The 16,235-nt window shown below is 32.2% G+C and overlaps 2 protein-coding genes across 2 annotated transcripts; both read left to right on the plus strand.

The window, feature by feature from the left end:
* LOC137810976 (expansin-A6-like) lies at positions 1-2,867 on the plus strand. Its single transcript, XM_068612501.1, has 3 exons — positions 1-1,145; positions 1,250-1,568; positions 2,257-2,867. The coding sequence occupies exons 1-3, from the start codon at positions 995-997 to the stop codon at positions 2,564-2,566; spliced, it is 780 nt and encodes a 259-aa protein (XP_068468602.1). The 5' UTR covers positions 1-994; the 3' UTR covers positions 2,567-2,867.
* Positions 2,868-11,418: 8,551 nt separating this feature from the next.
* LOC137823707 (serine/threonine-protein kinase PCRK1) lies at positions 11,419-14,221 on the plus strand. The gene is made up of 3 exons (XM_068628941.1): positions 11,419-12,287; positions 13,075-13,197; positions 13,466-14,221. Exons 1-3 carry the CDS (start codon positions 11,664-11,666, stop codon positions 14,036-14,038), a joined length of 1,320 nt encoding a protein of 439 aa, XP_068485042.1. The 5' UTR covers positions 11,419-11,663; the 3' UTR covers positions 14,039-14,221.
* The last annotated feature ends 2,014 nt before the right edge of the window (positions 14,222-16,235 follow it).

The raw sequence follows: 16,235 nt of genomic DNA on the forward strand, positions 1-16,235 counted from the left end.
ACTGTTTGCGTTGTTGGGGATGCGATTTTTCGTGGACTCCATGAGCATGACCATGACAAAGTGGAGCTTTTTCGGTTTATTTAACTTGAGGCTTACTTCGAATTTACTCGTTTGGCCCAGAATCCAAAATTCCCTCTTTTCCATGTGAGCTGTTTGGTACATTTTGACAAAAAATGAGAAGGTTCGCACAAGTCCTGGAGTGATGAATCATAACCCCGCAAAGAAGACAACCGAAGCTGGTCATAGATCTTCATTCATCTTTTCATGTTTGGAGCATCCGATGCAGCTAATTCGCTTTTCCCATTTCCAACTTCTTTTGCCAAAAGTTAAATGCCATCGTTTTATCTATTTACTCATTCATCTCTCGTACATGCAGCACAAGAGAAAACAGTAGTGTTTTTTTTATTAAGGAAGTTGAGTGTCGGTAAAAAAAACTAGAGAAGGAAAATTAAAATGCAGAAGGTTGATGGCATTGGTAACAGTGGTAGTGGTTTTGGTGGGTGTGGCTCGAGAGAGGAAAGAAAAAGGGTTATAGAATGTGAGGCACTAAGATACAGTTAAAGTGAATTGGGAGCGGTATCTAAGGAGCGATGATTACGGAACTAGAAATGAAAGAAAGGACCCGCCCCACACGTTGGATTCTCAATCCCAACTTCTGTCGTTTTCCTCCCCCGTTACTCACTCTTTCGCCTTTTAACCTTCTCAGTTTTAATCTGCTCTACAAAATTTTCATATCTCTACGTAGTTCTGGACCCCACACGTAATTCAATTTGTCTGAATACAATTGGAAGGTGGTGTATACGCGTTGAAGTAAAAGTTACAATTAATTTAATAATGATAGAAAAAGTTAACAAAATTCCAAAAACTGCCCCTGCACTGGAACATGTTCCATGTCACTACCCAGTGCCGCTCTGCTCCTTAAGTACTCCCCTCTCTCCCGGACCAATCGCCTCTCATAACTATTTTCAACTTACAGGGAAAAAAAAGAAGAAAAATGGCAGTGCCAAACATTTTTCTCTGCATTGCCTTCGTTATCTCCTTAACATGGATGGTTGAAGCACGAATTCCAGGGATTTACTCTGGCGGTGCATGGGAAAGTGCTCACGCTACCTTCTACGGAGGATCCGATGCTTCCGGCACCATGGGTTAGTAACTAACTCGACACAAACCTAGTACTTTGAAAATGTAACAACATAGCTTAATGTTCCTAACCAACAGCATTTTCTTTTCCACGTTGTACTTTGTTTAGGGGGAGCGTGTGGGTATGGGAACCTCTACAGCCAAGGCTACGGTGTGAACACGGCGGCATTGAGCACAGCGCTTTTCAACAATGGCCTTAGCTGCGGCGCGTGCTTTGAGATCAAGTGCGCAAACGACAGACAGTGGTGTCACTCCGGAAGCCCTTCCATCTTCATCACCGCAACAAACTTTTGCCCTCCCAACTACGCTCTTCCAAACGACAATGGCGGCTGGTGCAACCCTCCTCGTCCTCACTTCGACCTCGCCATGCCCATGTTCCTTAAAATTGCCGAATACCGCGCCGGAATTGTCCCTGTTGCCTTTCGCCGGTTCGTCACCTACCCTTCACTTTTCCTTTTCATATATCCATCCTTAAAGTAAAAAGATTATATTTTTAGCTTTGTTTCTTTTGTTTTTTATAATTTTTTCTCATTTGTGATTTATGGGTTTTTGTTTTTGTTTCCCTTTGGAGGTTTAAAGTACGGTTATTGACTTATTGTTTAAGCAGCAGTCACAAAAACTGGTAATGAGTCTCTAGAATGGTCACGGTGAAAGGAAAAGAAAGTAAGGTAGCTGTTAACTTCCCTAGGTAGTTACTGGTTAGTCCATTTCCCAAATGGTTCATAACTGAAGTCAATGATGTGAGCGTGATTTGTTTGTGACATTGTGCTTTTCACAGTTTTCGGCATGGCCTGTGTCTGATTCAGTAGAGAAGAGGTGGGGTAGGTTCTTCGTTGGTCTTTCTGCCTCTAATTTTGGGATTTCTGTCACTCAACCACTTAACCATTTTAGTCTGTTCCTTAATTTCATTGCTGTTTTTTCTATTTATTGTTACTTTCAAGTCACTTTCGGTGCTGTTACTGCGAGGCGTAAGAAAAAAAGTAGCACCTTAATTATGTGGATCCCTATTTGATTATATCTACTTAACCTTGCTTTATAAAGTATTATACTGAAGTAGAAATTTTATTAAGAGTGTTAGTTAGATAATAATGAGTGGATTGGTTGGTATTTACGCAGGGTGCCATGCAGAAAGCACGGAGGGATAAGGTTCACCGTCAACGGATTCCGTTACTTCAACCTGGTGCTCGTTAGCAACGTGGCGGGTGCGGGGGATATCGTGCGCATCTACGTGAAGGGGTCTCGAACCGGGTGGATGCCAATGAGCCGAAACTGGGGTCAGAACTGGCAGTCAAACGCGGTTTTGGTGGGTCAGGCGCTGTCGTTTCGCGTGACGAGCAGCGACAGCCGCACCTCCACCTCGTGGAACATCGCTCCACCGCATTGGCAGTTCGGTCAAACTTTCACCGGCAAAAATTTCCGAGTCTGAAACCCTAGAATCAACATCAATGACATAATTAAATATATATTTTTTATCATAATCTTTTTAACTGGATTGATGGTGACAACGTTGGTGAGTGAAATAGTGAGTGACAAGTTTTTAATTGTGGGTAGATGTTTGTTTTTAGTTCGTATTGGGGTGCGTGATGTTGTGTCTTGAATTTGTATGGTAGACCAAATGGTGTAACATGAGAGAGAGTGTAGGGAATATTGCTGAAGTGGCTTTAATCAAAATGGTAGCCCGCAGCTAATTTGTTATATATTCTTATTTCAATCTAATTTTTTTTTCTGTCAATTTCTCTCCATCATTATCTTCCGGAATTCATTTGAAAAGGAAAATATTAAGAAGTGTACTAGAGTTAGCCTAATTAAATCTCATAAAATTGGTTTAATGAGGAAAGGTTTACATTTATTTATATAAAATCAGTTTAATGAAATGAAGTTTACACTTACTTATACACAAAAAAAATTCTAATCTTTAATCGATGTGAATATCCACAGCACAAAAAATACTTTAACTAAGAAGTTGTTGGAAAATAATAAATGAAAGGTTTGAATTAGTTAAATTGAAGGGGTGAGTGGAGGAAATTGTTGAGGTATGGGTGACATTGTGGATATGAATTTGAATTAAAGAAGGCATGTGCTCCACTCCTCTGCCCATATGGAATGATGATACCAAGTGTTTGTTAACTTTTTAAAGTAGAGTATTTCCATAAACCATTTGAGTTTTTTCATAGTTAGTTGAATTTGAGTAGTTTGAATAAGAATGAAGTTAATTTGATGGAAGGAGTGGAGTGAGTGGGTGAGATGATAGGTAGGAGAAGCACATGGGTGGGGTTGATTCTTAAATGCCATCCAACACCCTACTTCGCCTTTCCAACAACTTTCATACCTATTTACTTACTCTCTAATGCTCACTGGATTCAGAGATGAAAAAGTAGAAAGTGAAACAAAATTCATTTTAAATAAAATATAATTACTTATTTTGTATATGAGATTTGTGTGTGGTTAAAATATTATGTCAATTTAGTTAAAAGAAATATGAATTATTTTATCACACATACTATTATCTTTAAAATGAAGTAAATTTAATTCCCTATTAATATACAATTTAATTATTAATAGAAACTGTTGACGTATGTAATAAAGTAATACGCATGAAAGATTCAATATTAATCTTATTATTGGTTTTTCTATATAAATAATAAATTAATATTATAATCACTTATAAATATTAATAGTGAACTAATATTATTTAGTTTTAGACTATTATTATAATACAATTATAATTAAAATCTATAAAAATCAAAATTACATATATATTCACCAAGTTATAGAACCTATGAAACTTGAATACCGACACTCATATGACACCGGCACAAATGTCCAATTCAAAAAGTATTTATTAGGTTTCTAACAATTCTAGTACGGTTATAACACAATTTTAAAAAGGAAAAATACATTAATTTTCTTAAAATTCAAATTTTATTGTATAAATTGTTATTATGATTATAAAAATAAGAAATAAATATTTATGAACCAGTTATGAAAAACATCTTTCGGTTTCAAAAAATAATCTGAAACATATTTGTGCACATAAATCTGTATTGTCAATTTATATAATTCATAATTATATAACATATAGATTTGTGTTCCCGTTTCCTACATTTTAGAGATTTCACGTATCTCCATATCCGTATCAGTATTGTATCAATATCCGTGTCCGTAGTATATAGATAGGAAGTGAAAATTAATTTAAATTTTTCTTTTTTCTTTAAAGTGTTCCTCGTTAATGGCAGCGGAAAGAATTCAGAGTAGAGTGAATTTAAATTTATAAATTTTTAACCCAGTCAATATTAATGGATAAATTATAATTACATTATTTATCTCGTCTGTGTATTTTTGGGGCTCTAGGTCAGTAATTTGTAGATTCTGTCCCTCTTGTTTATTCTCTTTCATTTTTATCGATTTTTTTTTTTTGTCTTTTTATAGTAGTGTATTTGTCCTTCTTGTAGTTTAGATGTGTTATTTTTATTCTTTCATTATTTTTTTATTATTTAAGATTATTCTTTTTATATTTCGTATTTTTAAAAGTGAGTATCACATCATGTTATTAAAAATATTCAATTTTCTGATTATATTAAGATAATTATAATAAATAATTTCAAATTATTCGTCCTCCCAACTATGGTATAAATCGTTTCTCAATCTTATGCGTAGTCCTCTACATTTGAAATAATTCACAGCCTCCAACCTCAAACCGATTTAAACATTTTATTTTATATATTAATAATATTATAATTAGTATTCATATTTCTAATTGATTAAAATATATAATTTGACTGAGGCATGAACTTGAGACGGTTAAATATTAGTATTTTTAAACTGCGTGACTTTTTTAATTTATTTTCCTTTAACTTAAATATGACTAATTTGATTGCAATCCATTAAATATGCTAATTCCTCGACATTTTTTAAGATAATCCAATTACAATTAGTATATAGACTAAACTAAAAAACTTAATAAATCTATCATCCTTATCTTATAAATATTAAGTTGTAAAAGTTCTTTAAGATAATTTAATTATTGAAATCTAGTAGGTTTCTAAAAATAATTTAATAAATCTATCATCCTTCTATTTTTTTTCAAAATATAATTAAGGATTAAATAAAAATTAAAATATACATTTTTTATCAACAAATAATGAATAAAATAAAATGAGACATTTCAGGGATGTCTCAATCCTTATACACAAAATAACCAAAGTCAACCTATTCAACACCTATCTTTTAGGCTATACAAACCTACAAACCAAACCTCAAATGAAAGGAATGACAAACCACACCAAAAGACACCTTGTACTACCCTATCCGAGTTCATACAACCAGTCTTTAGTCTAAACAATACACATAAAATAACCCTACTACAACCAAAAGACTAAAAACACGGTTACAAATCACAATACAAATCAAAATCTCTCACCCATAACCAGACCCACAACACCATGCCAAAAAGAACCTTCTTCAATACCTAAAGTACCCTTACCTGCCTGCCAACATGTTCGGTATTTGTAAAACCGGTTCAAAACCCACCACAAGAGATAAAACAAAAATCAAAACTTACCTTTCAATATACCAAAATCTAACTCACAACCTGTAACCAATAACAAACCTCTTTGTTAATCATAGACCAACGTTAATGGTACCCAAACCATAAATACGATATAAGATAGTTATTTATAATATACATACCAAATTGGAGAATTTATTTTATATATTGATATAGTTATTTATAATTTTAAAATATAATTAAAAATAAAATAGGAATATAAATGTATATATACATTGTTTTAGATGTATATAATAATAAAACGGATTTGTAATATTTTTATAATTTTTAAAGTAAACCAGTAACGTGCAACTAAAAGAGAAACGAGTTATAAGTATATAAAAATTAAAAGAAAGTATTTTAAATATGTTAATCAACACATAAGAAATATCTAGCAAAGAAGAAGTCAGTGATGAAGGAACAACGAAATAATATCAATTAGAAAATTATAATTTTAAGACATTTTTAAATTCTTTTATGGAGTCTTTTAAACACTTATGAATGAAACATTATTTTTCAAGACTTAAAAAAAAGCATCTAGAGAGAATCTAGTTTTTTTTTTTTTGAAATTATGTTTGTTGGGCCTGAAAGAATCAAACTATAAATTTACTTTTATCATTTCCGAGGCTGCTTCTTCCTGCACCTCCATACCTTCTTGTGCCACCCCCATAAATTTTTCTTATTCCAAAAATACCCTTTTTAATATTCCGGATTACATAATCCAGAAGTCTTTTTCTAGATTCAAAATTAGCTTCCGGATTATGTAATCCGGAAGTCTTTTGTGATTAGCTTCCGGATTACATAATCCAGAAGTCTTTTCTATACATAAGATTAGCTTCTGGATTATGTAATCCGAAAGTCTTTTTTCAGATGTGTTATTAGCTTTCAGATTACATAATCCCAAAAGTCTTTTCTAAATATGAAATTAACTTCCGGATTATGTAATCCAGAATTTATCCGGATTACATAATCCATAGGTTTATTATTTCAAATCCAAGGGGTGAAAAAAAAAGGTAAAATGGTATTTTCATATTTAGTATGAGGGTGGCACAAGAAGGTATGGAGGTGTAGGAAGAAAGAGTCCATTTCCGAATAGCAGTTAGATTTGGGCCTTCAACAATGCCCAGACAATGAAACCCTAAATTCCCTGAAAACAATCTACAGAACCTAATACCTATCAAATACTATGAAAATCAAGTATCCATCACCACAACCCACTCATGCAATACACACATATATATATATATATATATATATATTCATACAGATCAACAAGAAAATCTCATAATAAACAGTAGGAGTTTCAACTATCCAAAAAAACTTAAAGAAAAGCTTTATTTCACGTGGGAATCCTAAAACCTTTTTTATCCACTTAAAAAATATATTAGATACATAAATTATTTAAAAAAATAAACTAAACAATCTAAAAATTTTACCTTTTAAAATACATAAAAATTAGGTTAAATATGTTTTTTTTTCTCTACTTTTACGTAAAATTATTAATTTTAGTCTAAACTCTAGATCTTACGAATATTTGTAATAAAGAAACTATTGAAATGAGTCATTGTTGTTTTTTTAAGTGATAAACAAATCTCTTATTTATACTAAGATGTTAAAATATTTTATGTTTATTCATCATGTTATAATATCATAATATAATGAGACTCTGTTCGTTAGGTGAAAAAATCGAATAAGAACTCATTAGAATAATTTTCTTAATCCAATAGGTATAATACAAAACACATATTTAATCCTAAAAACTATAACATTAGGAAACTTCAGAGTAAGAATTTATACAAACATGAAACATTTGACACAATGAGCATAATTTATTATATGAAAGAAGGAATTGTACTTAAGAAAAAACAACACAACCTTGCATGCGTAGTTATCAATTAGCATCACTCTGTCTTATTTATAGTGATGATGATTAAGCAAAAGTACACTTGAAGTTTAAGTCATGTCCATAATTATATTGGCGTCAATGCTAATCACACTTAATTACCTTCATTTTTTATATAATGACCTTCTGTCCCTACATCATGAAACCAAACATAATATCATTAACTTTTACTAAATAAATACTGGAATGTGCAATTGTGCTCCATGAATTTTTTTTTTAGTAGAACAAGGTATTAAGACTTTTGCCTACTTCATGGCGGCTTATATTTTTATATTACTTTGTGACCATGGTAGTCTTGCACTTTTCTATTTTCCTTTGAAAAGTCAATTCGGTAATTGTATTTATATTTTTTATTTGAATAAAAAATACTTATTTGTTAGCATATGCTTTTGTGTCTTCCAGAACATGTGTTGTTAGTCGGTATCGATTGAATGACACAAGGTTAAGTATATTTATTAAAGTGTGTATTAATGGTAATTAAATGATATAGAAATTCGGTAATATAAGTAGTAATTGCAACATACGTCTTAAGAAAGGTTCAATCATGAAATGGTCCATCAGATCCTATAAATAAATGTTACAACCAAAACAGAGTTAAGTCATTATTATAACATTTATTGTATACGAATACCGAACATTTACTTGAGAGTCAGAGAACCTCTTACATTGTCTTCTTGATTGAGAACTGAAAGCCCGAACGACTGATGAAGGAGGACGAGAGCGATCGAAGAAGGATATTCAATTGTTGAACAGATGAATACTACTTTCTCAAAAGAAACAAAAACAAATTTATTTTCTTTACTTTTTAAAAAATACTTTTAGTTTTTTTTAAGAATACCGAACACTTACTTGAACGTTAGAGAATCTTTTGTATTGTTTTCCCGATCGAAAACAGAAAATCTAAACAACGGAAGAAAGAGAACGAAAGCAATCAAAGGAGAAGATTCAATTGTTCAACCGATAAATATTACTGAAAAAAAATAATATTTTCTTTACTTTTAAAAAACTTTTTAGATATTTTTTTAAGGATAAAATAGTGGAAATAGTAGACTAGGTAATATTTGAAGAAATGATGATGTGATTTGAAGGACTTAATAGATAAGAGAAGACTGTCCAAAAAGAAAAGCAAAATGTGTGCAAAATTTCACAGCACACTTTGGTTTCAGCTACTCCATGAAATGGGCCCCACAATGGTGGCCGGTGAATGCGATGATGAATTCTGATTCGGCGGCTCCCAAGTCGCACACCAATGGCATCGCATGAACAGCAGCCACAATGATCAACGGTAACCATAAAATTCTAACTCTTTTGTTCCATGTTCCGGAAACATGCAAAGGAGAAAATAAATAATAATTTTTTTATAAGTCATATAAATTTTTAAATAATTACAATAAAGCAGCAATGTATAATGATTTATGAGTAAATAAATATCTACAATTATTATTTTATGTATTATAGTTGATAGTGTACTTTATCAAAAACATCTCATAGTTGTTGGAACTTTAATAAAGAGAAGATTTCCTCCTATAAATACTCTAACTTTATGATTTTTCTAATTATAGTTTTGGTATATATTATTTAATATCGCGACAATAACTAACACCATTAAATTAAAAATTATGAGCACATGTAATATAAATTCTATTCGTTTAATAGAATTTATTTCGACAGTATCGGAATTTAAATTTTGTCTGTAAATTAATGTTGGTATAACTTTATAAAACTAAACCTTTAGTCTTAATTTTATAAATTCTTTGTTCTTGTCTACAATTTTATGAAGCATTATTCACCTCATTAAAATATGATTAAAGACTTGAAATAACCAAGTTTTGGAAGATTAAGCACAGGTTAAAAATTATGAATTTAAATATTGAAAAAACATGCATTTACAATCTTATAATTTAAATTTAATATATATTAAAGTAGACAAATTTCCCCCGCACTTCCATATATTTATTGCATTTTCATATTTTTTTTAATTTTTATAATATTATTTTAAGTATGGTAGAGAGTGTGATGTCTTATTCTTTATTTACAAGTGATAATGGTTTGTGGTGACTAGGGATGAGATACCCTTTGTATTACTTTTTTAGTGTTGTGGTTGTGTTTTCGTTCCTTTACTTTTTTTAGAGTCACAAAATAAAAATATATATATTAGTGAGGTGTAAAAATAGAGTATAAAATTAAAAACAAATTATCTTCAAATTGGGGAACATCAAATACAACAAATTTTCTCGTTAATCCTCTCACACACGTTCAAAAGATGAAATTGTTCTCTCAAACGTCATGATTGAAGAAAATGGAAGTGTTATAACTGGAAGAAATGTAGGGGGTGCAAGGTGCAACTGATATTATTTAAAATTATTTAAAAAGGTTTTAAACTGACTTTTTATCATTAATATGGAGATGTAAGAAAAGGTATGAAAGTGGGGGGAAATTTTCAGTAAATAACTTTAAAGACTTGGTCCTAAGGAATGAAAGAAAACAAATACAAAAACTACACGTTCTATTATAATATACTTTCCTTTTGTTGTAATTTTATTTTCTTTCTCATTCTACCACAAAGCCAATATTATCCTTCCACTTTAGAAATAACTTAGGCTTTATTTGGGAGAGTGTGGGAATGAAAATGGAGAGATATGAGGAGAAAGAGAGTGAAAAATTGTATTGTTTGAATGTAGAGAAAATGAGTAAAAATTGAATGGATTTGAGTAAAAAAATTGTTTTCCCCCTCTCCCCTCCCGATTCTTTCTTTACAAATAAGCTAAATTCCTCTAATGCAAATTGATAGAATAACTTCCCTTTGTACAATATAGTTATTTGCATATATAGTTATTTGTACAATTTTTTTAGAAATAATGTTGGAAATCTTAATCAATTAAAAATTATGATATTTCATATAATATAAATGAATGCAAACTCACTTATAAGTTAATTTAATAAAATAAAATTAAACTTAAAATCTCCACTATCATATCACTATGATCCATAAATATAGTATTACCAATTAACAACTACATTTCTTAATAACTAAGATATAAAATATTTCAATAACATAATTTAATCTATATATTTTATTTCATCACTCATGATAAAATAATAACACATAATTCATCTTTCTCTTTAAAAAAACATATTAAATTATATTTCCACAATGTTAGGTGTACAAAGGTTTTATTATTTTTCAATATAAATATTTATTACTTTTGAATAAACTAGCTTGACTTAACAGAAGAATTTGACTCTTTGAATAATATGTACAATGTCATAAGTTCAGTCTGAGAAAAAGCATTTTTACTAGTCTTGTTAATTACGTTACTTTGTAGAAATAGTCGTTTTAAACTTCTTTTTTTTACCAAAATCAAGACAACCATTTAACTTTTTTATTTTTAAATGTTTATCTATTATACATATTTTAATTTTTCTGTTTCATTATATACATATAAGTTTCTTACTTTATATCAATTAAATTAGGAGTATAATTGGAAAAAGTAGATATCTATTTTGAAATTTAAAAATCACAAATAAAAAAACAAAACAGATCATCAAAGGAATTGTGAATAATTTTTTACAAAATTTTGTTTACTTTCTTTTGAGCTATATAATTTTCATTTATAGAACTTGAGATCTTTAAATAATCTAAATCCAATTTTAGCCGGACTGTAATTACAATTTATTAGGTTAAAATATATTTAGGTATTTATCATTTCAAACTAATGGAAAGTTTCGGTTTTTTTAAAACGCTTCTTCTACACTGAACTGAATATTTGTCAGTTTTTTTTAAACTAATACATTAAATATGACAATATAATTAATAAATATATTTAATGAGGCATTTGTGACAGTTTTTATATTGATGCAATTGGCATAATAAATTAAGTAAAATTGAATGATAGAGTAATAAAACATTAAATGATAGAGGAAAAAAACATTTAATTTTATCCCTATTAGTAGTATTAGTCTTGATCTTCTTCATGTTTCACTTCATCATTCTGAGTCTGAAAACAATGAAACGTTGAAACGGAAGAGAGAGCGAATTGGAATGATTTTGGGTTTGTTCATTGGTTTCTGCAAATGAAGTGCTTCTACTTCTCCAACGTTGACGACGACGATTGCGTGGCAGCGGCACCGAGTTCGCGCTGTTCCACTTCGCGCGTGTCGTGGGCGCGTTCGCTCAGTCTCATGGACACGCGCAGCCGCTCCAACTTCGACTCCGACTCCACGGAATTCTCCGACACGGTGGACTTCCATCACTTCCTGGTCCAGCGCCGTGCCAACGACCTGCGCCTCTTCCCCTTCTCAGCGCTGAAGTGCGCCACGCGCGGGTTCAGCCGCGCCCTCCTCGTAGGCGAGGGGGGGTTCGGGTCCGTGTACCGCGGCGTGGTGGAGGAAAAGGAGGTGGCGATCAAGCAGCTGAACCGCAACGGGCAGCAGGGCCACAAGGAGTGGATCAACGAGGTGAATTTGTTGGGAGTGGTGAAGCATCCTAATCTGGTGCGGTTGGTAGGGTACTGTGCTGAGGACGATGAAAGAGGGATTCAGAGGCTTCTGGTTTACGAGTTTATGCCGAATAAGAGCCTGGAGGAGCATCTCTTGGCGCGAGTCCCTTCCACGGTGCTGCCTTGGGGGACCAGGTTGAGAATTGCGCAAGATGCGGCTCGGGGTTTGGCTTATCTTCATGAAGAAATGGATTTTCAGGTACTCTAAGTGTGATGGATTGTGACTTTGCTTTGTCGTGTCGTCATTTGTGTGATTTTCTTTCAAAACGAACATGTGGGTCTTTGTGGTTAAATTGGAAAAATTGCGTACTTGATGTTGGCTGTGTTTATTGATTTTACTGAATTCATTCATTTTGGATAACATTGAAGTGGTATATATGTGGCGGATGGATGGATATCTTTTAAGGAATATGATACTTGGTATAGAATTTTTGTCATGGATTGGTAAAGTGAATGCATGTTGCTTCATACCAATGGGTTTAGTTTTGGTGTGGAATCAAGTTTGAGAGATGAGGATTATTTAGAAGTAAAAGAGAATGTAACACGAGGGAAATTAGAATTATTAGGTGGGCAGATTTGCATATGGGTGTACCAAATGAACAACCAAACTGAGCAGGAAATCGTTGATCTGGATTCGTGCAATTAATGACTTTTTAAGTGCTCTTTTATATGAAATTTTTGTTAGTGAAGCAAATGTTGAGAATTGATTTCTTTTTTCTTTTGTTTAGGATTTAGAGTGAAGTAGAAATATAGAAGAGTTGTGAAGATTGAAGAGTTTTATGACTTGGACATTCATCTTTGGCATTTTTAGCATTAACAGTGGTTTACAAGCCCCACCAGATTTTGGCACGACTTAATTATTTTTTATGTTTGTGGATGGTTTGTAGTGTGGATAGATATCTTTTACAGCATTTTACATCTGCTAAAAACCATAGAGAACTTTTGTTGAAACACACTATTGATTATTGCCACTATTACTGGTGCAGCTAATATTTCGGGATTTTAAGGCGTCCAACATCCTGCTGGATGAGAACTTCAATGCAAAGCTTTCTGATTTTGGACTGGCTAGGCAAGGACCTTCAGAAGGGTCTGGCTATGTTTCAACAGCTGTAAGAATTTGTCTGTACTCTGGGGAAAATTCATTATATTCTACAACTATACATAACATTGTTTGGAAATTAAAAGATTTGCATTATTAAATCAGATCAATGTGTCTTCTGGCTTCTTATTTTCAGCAAATTAAACTATATTTTACCATTTTTCTATGTGAACAAGTCCAATTTATGAAAATCCAATGATGATCTGAAGTCTGAATATTTGTTTTTGATCCTGATATTTTGCTGCTATGCAAAATAAATGACTTATTTCTTTGCAAAGGTTGTTGGTACCATAGGTTATGCTGCACCAGAGTATGTTCAGACTGGTAAGCTAACTGCTAAGAGTGATGTGTGGAGCTTTGGTGTAGTTCTTTACGAGCTTATCACTGGGAGGAGAGCTGTAGAGAGAAACCTACCTAAAACTGAACAAAAGCTTTTAGAGTGGGTTAGACCTTATGTTTCTGATCCTAGGAAGTTCCATCATATTGTAGACCCTCGACTTAAGGGACAATACTGCATCAAATCAGCTCATAAAATTGCAATCCTAGCAAACAAGTGCCTCATGAAACAGCCAAAGTCTCGCCCAAAAATGAGTGAGGTGGTTGACTCTCTTGGAAGCATTATTATTGAGACAGATACTCGGGATGAATGCTTCCCTCAAGCTGCTGTAGCCGCCCGAGAAGAAAAAGAAGAGAAGATATCTGTAGAGGAAACTGAACCTGAACCAGCTAAACAAGGGAACAATTACCTGAAGAAGGTTTTTGAATTCAAAGACATGGTCAGCTTAAGAAACAAGTCTATTGGAAGGTTGGATTGGAAAAGTTGGGCGCCTGGACTAGTAAGAAGTTGGTGACTAAGTGACCTCACAGTCAGTCACCTGCAAATCGCAAATCCGCAATGTTTGTTGATCACATAGTTTTCAGTCAGTGAAATCAACATTGTCAGGCACACCGTTAACAGCTGGTATATACCCAATTTTGTACCAATTAATAATGTTATGTACAGCTTAATTTTAAGGAAACTTATAATTTATTAATGATTTTGCCTTCGCATACTAACAACGAATTTAGTCATGCAAATCAATATTTTAGCAATAACTGGAATTAAATGTTTCATCTGTACTTCTTTGAGCCTTGCAAACTAGCATTTATCATGTTTTTTTATAAATAAAAAAAGTTACTGGAAATATTTTATCAATAAAACAAGGTCAGCTTATAGCGCATTGGTTTCACTTCTGTATGTTTCATTTAATGTAAATATGCAATTAGGTTTCTTTTGGGCTTCTGTGTGAAATATTTGTTCTTTATAAATGCTAGCCTTTATGTAAACAAGGTTCTTTATATAACTCTATTCTATCTTTAAATGTAATAGTATTCAAATTAAGGAAAAAATATATTAATTTCCTCATTTATATTAAGATTATTTGTAATATTTTAATATTTTTTTTATCTTTTATTTATTTGTTTATATATTTGATGCTGTATATATAACTTCTCTCCTTTTTATGCGTATAATAAATAAGAATTTTTTTTTCCTTTTTCAGAACATACAATCAGATCCACTTTAAATACTAGAAGTTTTAAAATAACAGATTAATAGATATTTTTCAATAATGTTAGATACATTGTATACATCTAACTATTAATAAGATTTGTTTGGTAAATGACTTTTTTAGTTCCTTAAAAAAAACGAAGTTCCGTGGTTTGTTCGTTTTCAAAATTTCAAGATTGGATTTGGAAGTTCACACGCAAAATGGTTGAATGAAATAAATTTACATTTAATGAAAACTTCAAAATAGAAGTTTACACGCACTAGTTAAGGGTGTCCTGCAATAAATTTACATTCAATTGATGGAGGAGTTAATTTATTAGGGTCTTTATAAGGAGTATCTTTAGGTCAACATTCAACATTTGTCATATTTTATTATTAGCAAAAATTTGTGACAATTTTGGCATTCAGAAGAACCTGAGAGAATAAAATAAAAACATCTTCACATCAGTTTGAAGAAACTTATGTAGGTACTCAACTTCATTTATCACCGATTTTTCTTTATGGTTGTTCCGTGAAAATCATAAGTCGGATACAAACATCGTTGAATCTTCCAGAGCGTGTCCAAAACTTGTCTGATTGATCGTGAATCTTGCATGAAGTCATTGTTCAATGTGAATCAGGACAAACGGTCCTAGTGATTTCGATTTGAATACAACGAATTTTCCACAATTCCCACCTTGGGAACCCCGAAAATAACACCGAGAATTTGCAAAGGTTCCAACTTAGTACAATACACACTAGAGGATAATTGTTGTTTAATAATCCAAAAATTAGAGTTAGATAATTATGTTGAGATGTAAACAGGAAAATACACTTACAGAGATTTCATATAAATAATTACACTCGTGTATTCTTTACACTGTGAATGAGAAGGCCTTTTGTTATTCTCCAACTATTTTGTGAGTGTGGCCCATTTGTTTAGCTAATCCTAACAAGTTGGTATTAGAGCTTGTTTAGGAAAGGGACCTGTGAGAGTGAGAGAGCACCATTGTTAGTGAGTTGAAGCATTGCTGCGAGTAAGTTTCCATGGCTGCTGCGAGTACCCTACCTAGGAACCTCCGTATATTTGATGGGGAAGGCTATGATTATTGGTGTGTGAAGATAGATACCATTCTTAAGTTTCAAGAATCTCCAAAGAATGTCTCAGAAGAACAGAAGCATGCATATAAAGAGAGCAAGAGGTTGGATTCCAAGGCTCGAGTTTTGCTGCATTCGTGTGTTTCCACAATGGTTTTCCAAAATTTTTCCAAGTCTACAATTTCAAAACAAGCATGGGATGCTCTAAAACAAGGGTACGGAAATTTTGGAAAAACAAAGAAGGTAAAGTTACAATCTCTTCGAAGGCAATATGAACTTCTTTCCATGACTGAGCAAGAGAGCATTGCGGAATATTTCAACAGAATCCAAGTTTTGCCAAATACGATGTGAGCTTGTGGTGAGATGGTGGATTGAGAGACATGAGCACAGAGTGATTGAGAGGAAAAGTAATGAGAGGTTTG

This window comes from Phaseolus vulgaris, chromosome 11 (assembly GCF_000499845.2).
Source record: "Phaseolus vulgaris cultivar G19833 chromosome 11, P. vulgaris v2.0, whole genome shotgun sequence".
Classification (NCBI taxonomy): Eukaryota; Viridiplantae; Streptophyta; class Magnoliopsida; order Fabales; family Fabaceae; genus Phaseolus; species Phaseolus vulgaris.

Excerpts from the sequence above, each read along its gene's own strand:
- LOC137810976 (XM_068612501.1), top strand. The coding sequence starts at position 995 with ATGGCAGTGCCAAACATTTTTCTCTGCATTGCCTTCGTTATCTCCTTA. Across the intron at positions 1,146-1,249 it reads CGATGCTTCCGGCACCATGG|GGGGAGCGTGTGGGTATGGG; the intron begins GTTAGTAACTAA and ends TACTTTGTTTAG. Across the intron at positions 1,569-2,256 it reads GTCCCTGTTGCCTTTCGCCG|GGTGCCATGCAGAAAGCACG; the intron begins GTTCGTCACCTA and ends GTATTTACGCAG.
- LOC137823707 (XM_068628941.1), top strand. The coding sequence starts at position 11,664 with ATGAAGTGCTTCTACTTCTCCAACGTTGACGACGACGATTGCGTGGCA. Across the intron at positions 12,288-13,074 it reads ATGAAGAAATGGATTTTCAG|CTAATATTTCGGGATTTTAA; the intron begins GTACTCTAAGTG and ends TTACTGGTGCAG. Across the intron at positions 13,198-13,465 it reads CTGGCTATGTTTCAACAGCT|GTTGTTGGTACCATAGGTTA; the intron begins GTAAGAATTTGT and ends TTCTTTGCAAAG.